The sequence below is a fragment of the Microtus ochrogaster genome, chromosome 5 (assembly GCF_000317375.1).
Source record: "Microtus ochrogaster isolate Prairie Vole_2 chromosome 5, MicOch1.0, whole genome shotgun sequence".
Classification (NCBI taxonomy): domain Eukaryota; kingdom Metazoa; phylum Chordata; class Mammalia; order Rodentia; family Cricetidae; genus Microtus; species Microtus ochrogaster.
Genome location: NC_022012.1, coordinates 15,580,475 through 15,597,153, shown reverse-complemented (window position 1 = coordinate 15,597,153; position 16,679 = coordinate 15,580,475). Strand labels below are relative to the sequence as shown.

Here is a 16,679-nt window from a genome sequence, read left to right as displayed (position 1 = left end):
AGAACATAGGATCTCAGAGATGGCACAGGGACTGGGTAGACCGGGTCAGACCACCTGGCAGGGATAGTGACTCTCAAATTCAATGACCTCAACAGGACCAAGTCTGTGTCTAGCATAAATGCTGGCCACCCAACAGCAGGACGAGTGAGGGTGTGGGCAGGAGGCTCTGGGACACATTATCAGCTGACCCACTTCCCAAGGGCAGCCTTTCTCCGGCCCTCCAGGGGACAAGCGGAAACACTTCCTGCAGCTGCCACTAAAAATGGATCAGTTGCCCAGCCCCCACAGAACATCAGTTCTCTTCCTGATCAGGCAGTCAGCAAGTATGAGATGGTGGCAGGGTAAGGTAGCAGAAGCAGGGCCACAGCCAGATCTGGCTCCTCTCCTCCTCTCTCCCTGCAGGGCCTTTCCTGCCAGTCACCCTTTCCCATCTTTACCCAGGTGCCCAGTGTTTGCCACAGTTGTTAGCTTAACCAGCACTGGAGGCCTCACCTGGGCCTGAGCTCCTTTCATCAGCAGAGCAGATGTCCCAAAAAATCTCTATGAGGACAGAAAGACTGGCAACCAGCATCTCTGCCACTTAGGGAGCAGAGGACCCGAAGGAGCAAGGTGGAAAAGTTCTTGGGGGAGAGGGCTCTGTTTTAACACGAGAGACTCCAGAGAGGGTATGACATTCATATAAGCCACGTAGCAACTTGGACATAAATGCCCGCTTTAAGCTTATCAGGGCGGCCAGCACCTACAGCTCCGAGCAGTCCAGTCACCAAAGGCAGGATCATGAGTTAGAGGCCAGCCTGGGCTACGCAGTGAAGACTGGCCTTAAAAAGAACCTCTCACTGGGTGGTGGTGGTGCATGCCTTTAATCCCAGCACTCAGGAAGCAGAGGCAGGAGGATCTTTGTGAGTTTGAGGCCAGCCTGGTCTACAAGAGGTAGTCCAGGACAGACTCCAAAGCTACAGAGAAACCCTGTCTCAAAAAAACCCAAAAAAAACAAAAAACAAAACAAAACAAAAAAAAAAACCTCTCACCGGGCAATGGAGGTGCACACCTTTAATCCCAGCACTTGGGAGACAGAGGCAGGTGGATCTCAGTGAGTTCGAGGCTGGCATGGTCTACAAAGTGAGTTCCAGGACAGCCAGCCAGGACTGTTACACAGAGAAACCTTGTCTTGAAAAAAACAAAAAAGAACCTCTCAAGGCTGAGGACTCAGTCAGTGAAGTGCTTGCAATGCAAACATGAGGACCCGCATTTGATTCACAGAGCTCACACTAGTAAGACAAGCGTGGTAGTGCACGCCTGTAACCCCAGGGCTGGGGAGACCAAGACAGGCCTAACTGGCCAGTCAGCCTACCTCAAACAGCTAGTCCAAGGCAAAGAGAGCCTCAGATAAGTTCCCTGTTAATGTACATGCTGAAATGTTAAATCAAAGAATGTGCTGGATGCCTTAAGGCTGAGCTGCCTGACAGTTGGTCCTAAACAGCCTACGCCACACCTCTAAGCCACTGCCAGCTCTGCCAATCCAGGTCCCCATGTCCCCATGGTGACAAAGCCAGTCCTCTGGTCCCTGTGTCAATACTGCAGCATTCTGACAGTCACATACCCACTGGAAGCAGAGTGGATTCCCCCAGGCCCTTCCCTGCACAAGGCTTTCCCAGCGGCTAGAAGCTAGTTACACAGGCCCCACTTAAGGTCCTGCGCACAGCAGGGATAAGGGAAGAAACCAAAGGTGGGCCTTGGTCAGCAGTCATACTGCTAATCCTGGTGGGCCAGCCAGCCTTCAGGTGGTTCTGAACCATCATGTGCTGGGAATTGAACACAGCCCTTTAGAAGAGCAGCCAAAGCTCTTAACCTCTGAGCCATCTCTCCAGCCCGGAAAGGGGGTTTCTAATGAGCTTCTGTCTGCCTAGATGTAGTTATAAACAAGGGCTGGGTGTGGGTCACTACATTCTCCAGCATCTGGGTCTGCTTCCTAAGATGTATGTAGGTGCTAGAAGATGGAAGCAGTGAGACTTCACCCACAGTCTGGCAAAAACAAAGCCATTGTGGCCAGCTCCTGACGCCCAGGACCACTACATCTACCTACTTTAGGTCTAGCATTGGTAGGCATGTCTGGACAAGAATACCTGGGGGTTCAGACACTCTGGAGACCCCTGGATACACCCAACAACCAAACAGGATCTGTCAACCTAGAGGATTTGCATGAATGGAAGGCCAGCCCAGGTGAGGTAGTAAGTTCCAGTCTCAAACAAACAAACCAAGAGGGCGCTGGAGCTGGCTCAACAGCTAAGAGTGCTGTTCCTGAAAAAGACTGAGTTTGGTTCTCAACACCCACATCAGGAAGCTCACACCTATAATTCCAGCTCCAAAGGATCCAACACCTCTAAATTTTCAGGCATCTACATCCATACACATCCATCCATCCATCCATCCATCCATCCATCCATCCATCCATCCATCCATCCATCCATGCATATACACACTTTAAAATAATAAACCTAAAAGAATAGGAGTAGATTTAGATAAAACTCAGTTTGGTAGAGAGCCTTTTGACCCCAGCACTACATAAACCCTATGTTGTGGCACACTCCAGTAACCCAGCAGTAGGGAAGTAGGGAAAGGAGGATCAGGAGTTCAAGGTCACTTTCAGCTACTTAGTGAGTTTGAGGCTGGGCTAAGTGGCACTCTGCCTCAAAAATAAAACAAGCATCCAAACTGCCTAGGCGAGCCACTTAGCCCAACCCTGATTGCTTTTCGGGCGGAGGGGGGGGGGAACTTAATTGGGGGACGGGGAGGGAAATGGGAGGCGGTGGCGGGGAAGAGACAGAAATCTTTAATAAATAAATAAATTTAAAAAAATAAAATAAAATAAAATAAAACAAACAAACAAACAGCGCACAGGATGTGCGCACACAGGCTACTCAGAGCCTGGGGCAGGAGCATTAGCACAGCACTGGCTAGTTCTGCTCCACCTCTGGTCTGGGACAACAGGAACTGTCTTCTTGTCTAGGATAGACGGTTACTCTGGAGCAGTCGGTCCAACTAGGCCCCAACTTGAGCCACACCTGCTTCAGGCTGTTTTTTTCTTAGACCAAGAAGCACCCCAAAAGTACGGTTTTGTATGCTACCGATGACCACCCAGGCCTTGGTCTTCCACCAGTCCTTTTGAAGACACGGGTTCAAAAAAGGGCCCCCATGGCCAACAGCCTAGCGAAGGAGGTACTGGATAAGAAATGGTGTATAATTCCATGCACTTTCCAGTCTTTAGACCACTGCCTTGGTGTATCTCCTGTTCTAGTGAGGAAGAGACACAGGGAGAATACCAACAACACAGCTGGACATAGTGAGGCACATCTGTAATCTCAGGATGTTGGAGGTAGAGCAAAGAGGATCAAGAGTTCAAGACTAGCTTCAGATATAAGCAAATTCAAGGCCAGTCTGGGCTACACGAGATTTGTTCTCAAACAAAACTCAATTTGACTCAAGATAGTACAGTTTTATCTAACAAGGAATCCCGTGGGACATGGTAAGGGCCAGAGTGGGAACACAGATGTTTGAGGTGCAATGAGGAGGCATGGCTGTCTCTGGGGAGCAAGAGGGGCTGGGCTCTGACCATGTCCTGGCATCTCTTTTCTGGCACAGTGATCACAGACCAAAGTCAGGGTGAAGGTTGGGGATGAGATGGGAGTCTTCCCCCACTCCTGTACCCACAGTTTAGCAGGATAATTCTGGGTGAGGGCAGGGTTCACTCGTGGGCCACTAGGCTTCCTGGAGCCTGTGGTCCTAGGTAATTTTTAAACAGCATTAGCTACTAATCATGGCTCAGCAAACCAGCCTGAACAAGAAGCCACAAGGCACTTGGGTGTCTAAAGTTCTGAAGGGGAGGGCCTTGGTCTGGTCATGAAGCCTATCTTTAGATTCCTGAACCTTGAAGAGCAGCGGTCACTGGGGTATGGAGAACATAGGTCAGTCCAAATGGCTGGCTCTGCAGCTTTGGTCCCAAGCATCAGTGTGAGGAACTTGATCTCTAGGGCACACCTATCCCTCTCCCACCTCTCTACCCACTATTGCTATGACTTAGAATGTGCTCCCAGGGACCCTGGCCTAGGGCACATCTGAAGCCAGATCCACTCTCTAACCAGCCCGGCTGAGCACAGTGAATGTGTGTCTGCAGCGTCTACTAGGACAGGCTGGGCAGACGACCAGCATGGTGACAACACCACACACCTGGAAAGAAACACAAAGACTGCCTCTCCAACAGACACCTCAAAAGTCATCCTGCCCTAAATAGTCACACCTAGTAGCCTGCTCCAGCCTCCTCGCATGTGCCTGGCCACGTCCCTAAGAGCAGCCGCAACAAGGATCTAAATAACCCTCCTTTGGGACTCAGGCAAGAAGTGGGAAAGTTAGGGCTCCCTCCAAGAGGGAGGAAAGTCACGGACTGATCTGACCCTTTACGAAGGTCAGCTCTGGGCAGGTGTTCCCCATTTCAATGGTTCCTTTTGTGGGCTTTCCCTCAGCCCTATCCAGCATAAAACTATAGTGAATAGGCCAGAAAGATGACTCAGCAGGGAAGACACCATCCTGACAACCTGAGCTGGATCCCAGGGACCCACATGGTGGAAGGACAGGACTCCTGCAAAGCTGTCTTCTTCTGATTTCCATGCATGTGTGTGTACGCGCACGCACACACATGCGCGCACACACACAAAGAAGAGGGCTAGACAGATGAATCAACAATTAAGAGCATACACTGCTTTTACAGGACCCAAACTTGGTTCTTGGGACCCAGGTAGGTGGCTTAGGACCACCTGAGCTCCAGGAGCTCTGGTGGCTTTATGCCTCTGTTTCTGTATCTGCATTCAGATGCACACGCCCACACATAGACACATGCATACACATGATTTAACAAATAAAATAAGGGGCTGAAGAGATGGCTCAGGGGTGAAGAGTACTTGGTTCAAGTCCCTGCACCCATACAGTGGTTCACAGTGCCTGTAACTCCTATTCCTGGGAATCTGATGCCTTCTTCGGACCTCCACAAGGACCACACACACATGTGAGCAGACATATATGCAGGTGAAATATCCATACAATTAAAAATAAAGATAAAAAAATTTAAAAATAAATTAAAACTACGGATTACAGTAAAATTAAGCATGGTGGCTCACCTAGTACTGTCATCTTAGCGCTCAGGTCCAAGAGAGCTGGGCCAGTCTGGGTATCAGCTGTCCAAACAAGCAACCAACCCTGCAGGTATAAAGCTAGCACTGCTCATCAAGGGCCTGGCACATGATTAACTGGTTTTCCCATTATCTTTACTCTGCAGACAGGGTGCCCACAGAGAAGCCAGCACAGGAACCTGGAAAGGCTTGGCTCCCTTCCCTGCTTACCCAGGCAGGCTTTCCCCAGGGTAACCAGGGACCAAAAGCAGCAACAATGCCAGCTGGTATCCCATGAAAAAGTGCAAAACAGGGATTCCTAAGGTGAGGCAGAGCCCTTCAGGCAATGAGAGCAAGCACAGGAAGAGTTGCCTTGCCCAGCATAGCTGACTGCAGCCCATCCTGCAGCCTTTAATGAACCCGCAAAGGGGCACTGTGCACCAAACCTCCAGGTCTCAATGGGACCAGGATAAAGAAAAACAGCAGGCCTTTGGAAGGCAAGGTGTCAGGTCATGAGCATCCCAAGTCAGGGGCCCACTAGAAATGCAGGGAACCTGGCTATGCCTCAGTTTCCCCAACTGTAAATTTAGTTATAGGGCACGTGGGGGGAAAACTGGCAGCATGAGACCATGGACTGGGCCTCAAATGACAGGCACAATGGTTCTTTTAATTGGGCCTGGTCTGTGACTGCACAGGAAGTATAGGGAAGCAATTAAAAAAAAAAAAGATTTAGAAAGTAAAACCAAAAAAATAAAAAATAAAAAAAAATAAATTAAAAAAAAAAAAAAGAAAGTAAAACCATGGTTCTAGTTGGGGATTTAGGGCTGCAGCTGGGGTGGTCACTGAGGTGTTTTTCATCTTCCTTTTACATGTGGGACCTTCAATTCCAACCAAGCCCACAGCTGCACCCAGATATGGCCCCCACGTAGGACTTGTTTGTTGTTGTCTGGAGACTGGGTGACCTTGATTCTGATCCTTCTGCTTCCGCCTCCCTAGTGCTGGGATTCTAAGTGTGCAGCCCCACGCCAGGTTTAACGACGCTGAGGATGGAACCTGGCCTTCCCATGTTAGGCAAGCTGTCTGTGAACTATGCTGCCTCTGTATCCCTTATTTTACTAATTTATTTATATTTTATTTTTACTTTTTCTTGGTTTTTGTTTCGATTTTTTTGTTTCTCATACCTGTTTTGGAAAAGATGAGCTGCAGAATGAGAGGCCTCCGGGTGACAATTCCTGATCCACGTGGAAGGAAGTCCCTGGGAGAAGAGAAAGCAGCAGAAATGACTCACACAGTCCTGCTAGAGAGGCAGGAAGTGTGACCACAGGCAGTGAGCAACAGTCTGTTGCAAACCTCAGCAAACACCAACCCCAGTTGCCCCCCCAGCCCTCAGGCTATGGGGTCTGTGAAGAAGGCTGAGGACTCAGCTGTGTGGACAGTGCTGCTCTAGCACTTCCACTGGCCCTCTTTGTATTGTGTTCAGACGAAGTTCCACTGGCAGAGTCCCAGAAGGCTGAAGGCGGATCAAGTTCAAGGTCAGTCTGAACTAAAACAACCAACCACCAACAACCCAGGATGCTGAAGGCTGCGAGGCAGGCAGATGGGATTACACAGCAAGATGCTTTCTCCGAATAAAACAAGGGCTGAGAGGTGGCTCAGTTGCTAGAGTGCTTGTCCAGAACACAGGAGGCTCTGGGATGGATTCCCAGCACTGAAAGAAATGGGAATGGTGGCTAAAAGCTTGTACCAGCACATGGGGTGGCAAAAGCATCCTGAGTTAGGTCATCATCAGCATTATCACATGGCTGGTCCAGTTCTGTCTGGTGAATGGACATCTGTGTGGGCGGCCAAGTAAGGATAGAAATGAGTACAGCTGTCCTGGACACCTCATACGCACCCTCCACAGGCACATGGCCCAGGCTAAACTGGTACACAGATGGACTTGAACCTGAACAGGCAGAGCTCTCTTGTGATAAGATCAGGGCAGAGGCTTCCTTTGGAGGAACAGACAGGAAGACACATGACAGAACTTTCTGAGGTGGCAAAAAAAAGTCCTCAATGCTGATCTGTACAGTAATCAGCAACTTTTTTAAAAAAGTTATCAGAATAATCAGGGTGTGTATTTAAGATGTATGCTCTACTGTATCTACATTAAATCTCAGGAAAGGTCACCAGCAGGGCATCAGAGGCAGAAAGATCGAAAGTTCATGACCAGCCTGGGCTACATGTGACCATATGGGAAAACAGAACAACTCTGATCTAAAGAATCTGCAGAGCAATACAGGATGGCAGTGCACTTGCATAGTGTGTATGAGACCCCAGATTCAGTCCTTTACACAGCACAAAAAGAACTTGGGCTATATGGCTCCAGAGACCCATGTGGGAATTTTGCTGGGGAGGAGGGGAACTCAGCAGCAGAAGGATCTGAATGTCAAGGTCGTCCTTGGCTGTAGCACAGGGGCCATGCCAGCCTGAACTACATCACCTAGGGCTATAGCTCAGCAACACAGCACCTGGGTGGTGGTGGTGGTGGTGGTGAAGACGCTTGCCAGCAAGGCTGATGACTGAACATAATGCCTAGGACTGGCATGGAGAAGAGAGCGCCAACTCACAAGTGTTCTTCTGACCTCCACCATGACCACAACACACAGATACACATGTGCATAATAAATGAATGAAATGTAACCTGTTAAGTGTTTCACAGAGTAAGTTAAACAAAAGCTTCACAACTCAGCAAGAGGGGCTAGTCAATACCAAGAGTCCATCTAGAGGCTCAGGAAGCCAGACACATAAAAGAAAAAGAGCCTTTTATCTTCTCACAAGGAATTTCCTTCTGGGTGGACCAGGTAGGGAGGATTTGTTTTGATATTAAAGAAAATACAAATGAGCTGGGTCCACTGACTGTCCTCAAACGTTGCTGACTATGTCACTGGGTGCTGATTTGCAAAAATCATGGTCAGTGTGTTCAAGGTCATACCTGACTAGTTGGTAAGTTATGGATTAGTCTCAGATATCTGAGACCCTGTCTCAAAAGTCCTAAACTAAATCAATTCATTAATGTAGTTAAACACATCCATAGGTATTGTAGAACAGCCACTATGGTGTGACAAGTGAGGAAGAGAGCAAGAGCACTTTGCATGGATTCACCAATTTAACAGTGATAAGATCAATTCCCCCATCTCACAAAACTGAGGGACTCAGACTGGGTCCTGCCTAAGGCTGCAATGCATCAGCAAAGCCAGCAACTTAAGACTGAACCACATGAGGTCCACCTGAAGATGCTGACCTCCAGCTCCCAGAATCTCAGCCCCTATCCCACAATGCAGCCTCTCAGTGGGGATCACTGAGGAACACCCTCTGCCTCCAGGAACAGTAACCACTGGTATGTACTCCAGGGCTTTACAGTGGGGGCATCTGAGGTGATAAGACACACTGAGGACAATGTTGATACTCCAGACATCAGCCTCTGTCCCAGACAAGGGACTATGTGGGATATCCTGGACAAGCTCTAGTTCTCATAAGAAAAGTGACCAATAGGGAGGACAACAAAGAAGGCAGAGCCCAAGAAGGAAGAGGCTAAGCAGGAGATGGCCAGTCATGTTACAGGCCAGACCAGGAGCTAGCAGCCCAGAACTAATATAATGCTGCTTCCATGAGCCCTGGAACTGAGTGCACAGAATCCGAGCCCCCAACCCCTCAGGGGTTTGGTCTAGAAAGGTTTGCCCAAGAAGATTTCCACAGGCCAGTGACACAGTCAAGTAGGTAAAGGTATCTTCTGTCAAATCTGAAGACCTGAGTTTGATTCCTGGGCTTCACATGGTGAAAGGTCAGAACTGACTCTGCAAGGCCTCCTCTTGCCTCCACTTGCATGCCATGCCAAGTGTACCACCACCACTACCCCACACACAAAATAAATAAGGAAATAAATGTGCTTTAGATTTATTTCCTGCTTTCTGGAGTTGGAGTAATTGGCTCAGTGGCTAAAAGCACTGGCTGCTCTTCCAGAGGACCCTGATTCAATTCCCAGCACCCACATGGTTGCTCACAACCATTTCTAACTCCAGTCTCAGGGGATCCGACACCCTCTCTGACCTTAAGCACCAGGCATATAGGTCGTCAGTACACAAACACACATGCCAGCAAAACACACATACACATAAAAAAAATAATCTTAAGAAAAGTGTTCCCTGGACAGAGCAGCAGAACACACCCAGCAGGCCTCTAAGCAGCTTTCTCACAATGCCAACTGTCCACAGCTGGCAATGGACACCTCTAGCTTCATCCAGTTCTTCCTTCCCCAGGCCACCCGCCTCCCACAGCATGAGTCCTTTTCTCTGCTGTTGCTATGACATTTCCTGTGTGCTCTGGCTGCCCTAGCATCCCAGTTTCTCAATTAGCTAGTTCTGTGCTATGTGACTTGGGTTCACTCTCAGGTCTGGGTTTCCTGGTCAGTAAAACTCTGCCAACTGTGGGGGATGGCAACAAAATATATGGGGATGGGAAGACTTTGGCTCAAAGCCACCCACACCTCCATATCTAAGCACAGGTATCAGTTCCCCAGGCCAGGTTCCACTCTTCTGTGTCTCTAGGCCTGGTACAGTGATAACACATGGTCAGTTTAATATAAAGGGTGACATCATTTCTCACTGACAAATGGAGCTGTTCCCCTTCTGTTTCCTTCCTTTCTTTTTTCTCTTTTGGCACAGGGACTCTTGTAGCCCATGCTTGCCTTGAACTCTTGATTGTCTTGTCTCTACCTCCCAAGTGCTGGGATTACAGATATGTACCACCATGCCTGGTTTATGTGGTATTGATGAACTACAAGGTTTTGTGGATGCTAGGCCAGCCCTCTGACTGAGTCACAACCCAACCCCTCAACCCCACATTCATTTCTAAACACAGACCTCCAAAATGCTCCCCTACAAAAGTGTGTGTCCACTCATAGCTGCCAATCCAGTCCCGGTCTCCATCCAGACTATCTAGGTCCCCCAGTGGCCCTCGGAACCCTTGACCTTTGCAGGAATTGTTCTTTCTGCCAGGAAACCCTTCCCTAGGGAACTGCTCACCTACCAATGGTCAGAGGCTAGAGCTTGAGCCCATTCTTCCTTCCCATTCCCACCAGCTCAGCCTCAGAGGCCCTGTAACAGATCAGAGCTGCGCTTGGTCAGGTAAACAGCAGCCTGAACACAGACTCTCAAGCAGCAACGATAATCCAGTGTGTTGAGGAGACAGAAGGTACATGGGCTCTTGGGTCAAATGTCTCTGTTGGCTATATCATGCCCTCTCTGGGCAGTGGTTTGGTCCCCTATTCACAAGACAAGAGACAGGATCTTGTGAAGGCTTCTCCCCCTCCAGCCTGCAGTAGGATGAAAGGGTTCCTGGGTGGGGCCAGGGAAGAGGTAGCACAATGGCAGGCTTGTTTACCTTCTTCTGGAGAGAGACCTTGGCTTCACCCTGAGTGAAGAGGGTGGGGGCAGCTTGTGAACCAACACGGCAAGAAAGGGTGAGCCCTCACCAGCAACTGAGTAGCCTGGTACCTGACAGGATGGAGACCCCTTCCTCGTCATCCTCATTCCCCAAATCTCAGAGCCTGAAGTTAGAGGTCATACCAGATCAGATCCACTTTCTGTCCCTCGGAAAGCTGATTAGGGCCTGGGGGGGTGGGGGGACGGGTAGTGTTTCTCTTAGGTTCAGACCTTCCCAGGCTCACTAAGCTCTGCACAAGCTGCTCCTATCAGCTCCTGCCCCTCCCGGTCAACACAGACCTCCAAGCTCCCTTGTCACAGGCCAGGCCCCACTTCTATCTGCCTCAAGCTTTCTTCCTGTTGCACTCCCAGACCGGACTGATGACTCCTAAGTTGTTTCCTACCTCCCTGTCTGTCCCCTACTATGCTCCCATCCTAGCAGCAGTCACACCATGGTTGGACACAAACTTAGCTCGCGCTCTCTCTCCCCAGTCTCCCTGGACACAACAAGTACACTATCAGGGTGGGATCAAGGGCTGACTCAGCCATTTCACAGAACAGGACACTGAGCTCAGGTGGAGGGGGTGGCAACCTGGCGCCTGCTTGGCCTTATGAGCTCAGGCCTGGTGCTGCTCAACTCCTAGCTTCTGCCCAGCAGTCCCTCCCTAGCCAGGAATCCAGCAGAACCCAGATCAGTCCCACCCTTGGCACTCAGACCTAGTGTCACCTGCTCCTGGTCATATCTGAGGGCCAGTTTGGGCGAGGATCAAGAGCAGGAAATAGGGTGACTTGATGGCTATAGCTGTGGGGCTTTTCAGTCTTTGGATTACTTTTAGAACTTTTCTGGACAAGCTAGAGAGTTGGGTGACCTCTTACGGCCTCAGTTTCTTCGTTGGTTAAGTAGGTAAGACACCTGCCTCAGAAGAGAGAGAGTCAGTTACAAAGTTTTTACCACAGTATCCCACAATACAGCATTCTTGGATCTACGAAGATGGCTTGGTCAGTAAAGTGTCTAGCACACAATCTGAGGAAGGACCTGGGTGTGGGGCCCCAGCACCTACACAAGCTAAGCAATGGTTTACACCTGCAATACAGCACTTGGGAGGCAGGGAGAGAAAGATCCCTCCCTAGTTTACTGGCCAAGCAATCTAGCCCGAACTGATAAACTCCAGATTCAACAAAAGAACCTAGTCTCAAAAATATGGTGGGAAACAATATAACAAGAGCTATCCAATATCAGTTTCTGTTTTGCACACCCACACACGTGACAGCAATAGTCTACACAGGCAAAGTAAGGGGTAACCTGCAATCACTACTCCTCTCGTAAGTTTCAGGGGCTGCCATGCCATCACACAACAATTGCCCTCCCCCCCCTTCACTTATTCCCTCTTTCTTCCACAGTGAAGGCCTCTCAGAGGAAATCAGCACATTTCTGCCTCAGGGCCTCTGTTCCTTTCAGTGTGCAGAGGCAACTCTGGCTGCCTCTGCACACTGAGGGCTCAGGTGCAATGTCCCCTCTTCAGAAGGCTCTAGCTGCTTCCTGGTGAGCTTACACCCACCCTGCACTGCCTGTTTTCATTTTCCTCACAGAGATGTCCTTATTAGCTTGCACTTTCTGGTTCATCTACTTCTCAAATGAGCAGTTCCAGCTGGAACATGAACACCTCCAGGGCAGGTAGGAGATGGGGCCTACACCCATCAGCACACAGAGAGGGCAGAGACCCCACAGTCAGAAACAAGTCACTGCCTACATGAATTAATAAGGACAGATGGCAACACCTGCCCAAGAGAACATCATTAATGACCTAAATGTCCAACCAGCAGGGAATGGACTAAGTCAACTTTGGCAGCTGTTCTGAGAAGTAGTCCAGGGCCAGGTGCTCTCCAGAGTGTGGAACACAATGTGGGCTTTTTACAGAGGAAAGCTGCTCTATATGGAGAAAACCTGTGTCATATTTAGGAAGTTTTGTTGTTGATGTTTGTTTTCTTTGTCTTGAGGTAGGATCTCATGGCCCAGGCTGGCTCTGAAGCCTCTATGTAGCTGAGTATGCCTCCTGCCTCTTCAAGTGCTGGAATCACAGGCATGCACCACTATGCCTGGCTTGTGGATGGAGCCCATGGATTTGTACATGTCAGGCAAACACTCTAACCACCAAGCCCTAGCCCCAAACAGGGGGTTTCATCCATTTGTATCTTTCTTACTGCATAGAGGCAACTGGCTTGACAGAGGTCATCCATGGATTGGGAAGAGCACTGGTATCTGTTTCCCTGGGTGTGGTGGCCCTCATGTGATCCCAGCACTCACTGGTAGCAGGAGGATCTGGAGTTCAGGTCATCCTCAGTTACTTAGTAAGCTCTAGGCTAGCCTGGACTCATGAGACCCCGCCCAAACAACAACAAATGAGAAATCCAAGAGTGTTGGTAAACGTATGAAATTCCAGCACTCAGGAGGCAGGATTACTGTTAGTGAGACCAGTCTGGGCTTCACAAGACTTTCTCACAAAACAAAGCAAAACAAAATAAAATGAAACAAAAGTATGTTTCAGTCTCCAAGGTGATATGAATTTCAGATTTTGACAGTTCATTTATAACTTTATAACAGGTAAATATTTAACCTGTCACCATCCAGTTGTATGGAACAGCCAAACCACACTGCCCAGAGTGACAGGGAAGCTGCTTGAATCGCGGAACCGTGGATCTCATCTCCACCCTTCTAGGCCCTGCGATGGCCCAGAACTGCTGGTGGCAAGAGTTGTGACCATGCCGCCCTCCTGTGTGTCAGTTAATTGCCCTCAGCCGAGGACTCTTTCATATCCTGGGTGCTGTGTAAAACAGGGTGAGGTGAGGATCGAGACAATGATCACAAGTCTATACAGCCTCAGTGTGACAGATGCCTGGCGACACGTGGATTCCCACCTCTGTGGGCCCAACTGTTCACTAGGAAGGAAGGAAAGACATGCAGCCTCCCATCTACCAGAACATTCCAGAACCATCCTCCTACAAGCGATCCCTTTTGCAGACCCCTCCTCTGACCCAACAGTGTCTCTGGATCTTTTTCCTTCAGCAGCAGTCATATATCCTTCTCCCAGCTCCAAGTAGCCTGTCAGCTCCACAAGGACCAGGAAGATTGTCTGCTGTGTTCAGCACCATGTCCCAGCAGTGTCTGCCACTTGGTGAGCAAAGTGCTTCCCTGAGTTCCATCCCCAGAACTGCATAGAACAGATAGGGTGGACACACCTGTACATCCCAGCACTCAGAGATGAAAGCCAGGGAGCCCTGAGTGTGGTCCTCAGCACCCCACAAATGGTGCACGCTACACATGCCTGTCAATCATCCCAGCACTCAGAGATGGAGGCAGGAAGATCAGAGATACAAGGTCATCCTTGGCTACATACTAAGTTTGAGGCCAGCCTGGGCTACATGAGACCATTTCAAAAACAAACAAATAAAATCACCCCCTGTGAATAAACAGCCTGTGCAAAACATATATACCCCACAGGAGCTGGGCTGACTGTGGGAAGGCAGTCTTGCTGTGCTACCACGGGACTCTCCTGTCCCCAGTTGGTCTTTTGGTTGTTTAAGGGTATCCAAATGTAGCTCTAACGGACCTTAACTCCTAATCAATCCCCCCTGCCTTGGTATCCTGAGTGGTGGAATTCTATGCTTTCTCTACTCACATTTGGTAGATGTGGGAACCAGGTATTCAGGGGTAAAGTAACTCAGAAAAAAGCCACACAGGTAAAAGTGACACTTCTGACTGCTGAGGTGCCTACCTAAGTCACAGTGATCCTGCTCACAGCACACCTGGAGAACTCTGAAGACAGGAAGAATGGGACGCCACAGGCAGAGTCTGCACCCTGACAGCTGAGCCACCACGTCCCAGTCCTCCATCTGTAAATGGGGTCCTAATACTTAGTCATGCCCTGAGGCAGAGCAGGCAGAGGAGGTACAGGGAACCATAAGAACCACACAAGCAGCACAGACCCTTCTCCTCAGCACCCCTGTGAGGACACTAGCAGAGACCTTCTGTCACGTGAGGCAACACATTCCTAAGTCCACTTCCTTCAGGCACGGATCCTTCAGCACAGCACTCACACAAGCCTGGTGACCCTCAGGCTCTGTCAGGAGAACGACCCCTAGAAACAGAAGTCCATGCAACATAAAAATGGGAAATAATAGACAGTCAAGGAATACTGTGTGGATGTTAGTACTCCACTTTATTCATTTGTGTGTGGGCAATGTGCATGCATATGCCATCTGTGTGGGTATACATGTGTGCGTCAACATACGGAATCAAGGCTGATGTCAGTCTTCCTCCATCACCCTTCACCTTATTTTCTGAGGCACTGTCTCACAGCTGTAGTTCAGCAAATCCAGTTAGTCAGCTTACTCTGGGACTTCCTGTCCCTGCCTCCCTCCTGATGGAAGCAGGCCTCCACACCTACAGCTTTTTAAGTGAGCTCTGGCGATCCTTTCAGTAATTACACAAATGGCAAGAAAGGGTCCCTATATTCCTGAGGCTTAGGGCAAAAATACTGAAATTTCCAGACTAGTCTGGGTTTATATAGAAACAGCCAATCAAAAGAAATCTGGGTGGAGGGTTGGGCTGGAGAGGTAGGTCTGCAATTAAGAGCACTGACTGTTCTTGCAGGACCCTGGGTTGGTTTCTAGCATTCACAAGAAGTGTCACTCTAGTTCAACCCAGCACTCTACTGCTCTCCTCGGGCACAGGCATGCATGTGCCATACACACATAGATGCAGGCAAAAACATACACAAAAAATTAAGGTAAGTCTTTGTTTTAGTTTATTGAGACAGAGATTTTCTGTATTGTCCTGACTGTCCTTGAACTCCCTCACTTGCCTCTGCTTCCTGAGTGTTGGGATTAAAGGTGTGCACCACCACTGCCCAGCTTAATCTTTAAAAAAAGAAAAAAAGAAGAAAGAAAAAGAAGAGGCTATGCAGGTTGTCGCAAACCTTTTCTACTGGCACCAGGAAGCAGAGGCAGAAGGATTTCTGTGAGTTTAGTAAATTCCAACCAAGATGACATAGTGAGATGCCACGTACCCAACAAAAAGGAAAGAAAAATAAGTGAAAGATGATCAAGAAAACAGAAAACATTTAAATACTACCAAGAAGCAACAAAGTGGGAAGAAAGACTTGTGCTCATATCCACCTGGCAACAGTGAGGTGGATACTCTGGGGGTTTTGTCCGTCTGCTTTTTCCTCCTTTTCCTTCATGGTGGGCTAGAATTCAGGGCTCCTCACATGCTAAACTAGTGCTTTCCCACTCAGCCATCTTCCCAACTCTCAAGTGTATACAGAACAGCCTCCAAGAGACTGCAGGTTTGGCCATGGCAGAGAATAGCAAAGACTGGAGGCAAGGAAAGTATGCTCCCCAACTTCAGCAGAAAGTCAGAATTCACAAGAGGGAATTGGTGAATTACCAATATTACGTGGACACCAGCCACTGTGTACCTGTAGTCTGTAGAGAGGGACCCAGTGATAAAAAGCAAGCTGCTGGGTGGTCGTGGCGCACGCCTTTAATCCTAGCACTCAAAAGATGGAGGCAGGTGACTTTCTGAGTTTAAGGCCAATGTGGTCTACAAAGCAAGTTCCAGGACAGCCAAAGCTGCACAGAGAAACTCTGTCTTGGCAGGGCTAGCAGATGGGGCAAATCAAAGCTTTAAGAACTGGGGTTCCATGGGTAGAATGCTCCCCTGGGAAGCAGAAGCCCTGCTGTTCCCAGCGGTTCACACCTGGCATCCCAGCAAATGTGAGATAGAAGCAGAAGCAGGAATTCAAGATTTTTCTATACAGTGAATTTGTGGCTAACTTGTTTTTTTTTTTAAAAAAAAAAAAGTGAGGGGAGGAGAGAGAAAGGAAAGAACCAAGACTTCCCAAAGGAGGGGGGGTGGGAGAGACTCAAATGATTAATATTTGGAATAAATGTAGGGAAATCACTGATGTGGGAGTGATTTCTTATTAATAAAGAAACTGCCTAGGCCCATTTCATAGGCCAACCCTTAGGTAGGCGGAGAAAACAGAACAGGATGCTG

At 49.0% G+C, this 16,679-nt stretch overlaps 1 protein-coding gene across 10 annotated transcripts in view; it reads right to left on the bottom strand.

Moving 5' to 3' along the window:
* Positions 1 to 16,679, bottom strand: part of Dnm2 (dynamin 2) — a 91,339-nt gene that overhangs the window by 47,675 nt on the left and 26,985 nt on the right. For all 10 annotated transcript variants that reach the window (XM_005346907.2, XM_013346250.2, XM_013346249.2 and 7 more), the window contains exon 2: positions 6,341 to 6,414. In XM_005346907.2, the coding sequence (XP_005346964.1) occupies positions 6,341 to 6,414 (74 nt within the window). The remainder of the gene's footprint in view (positions 1 to 6,340; positions 6,415 to 16,679) is intronic.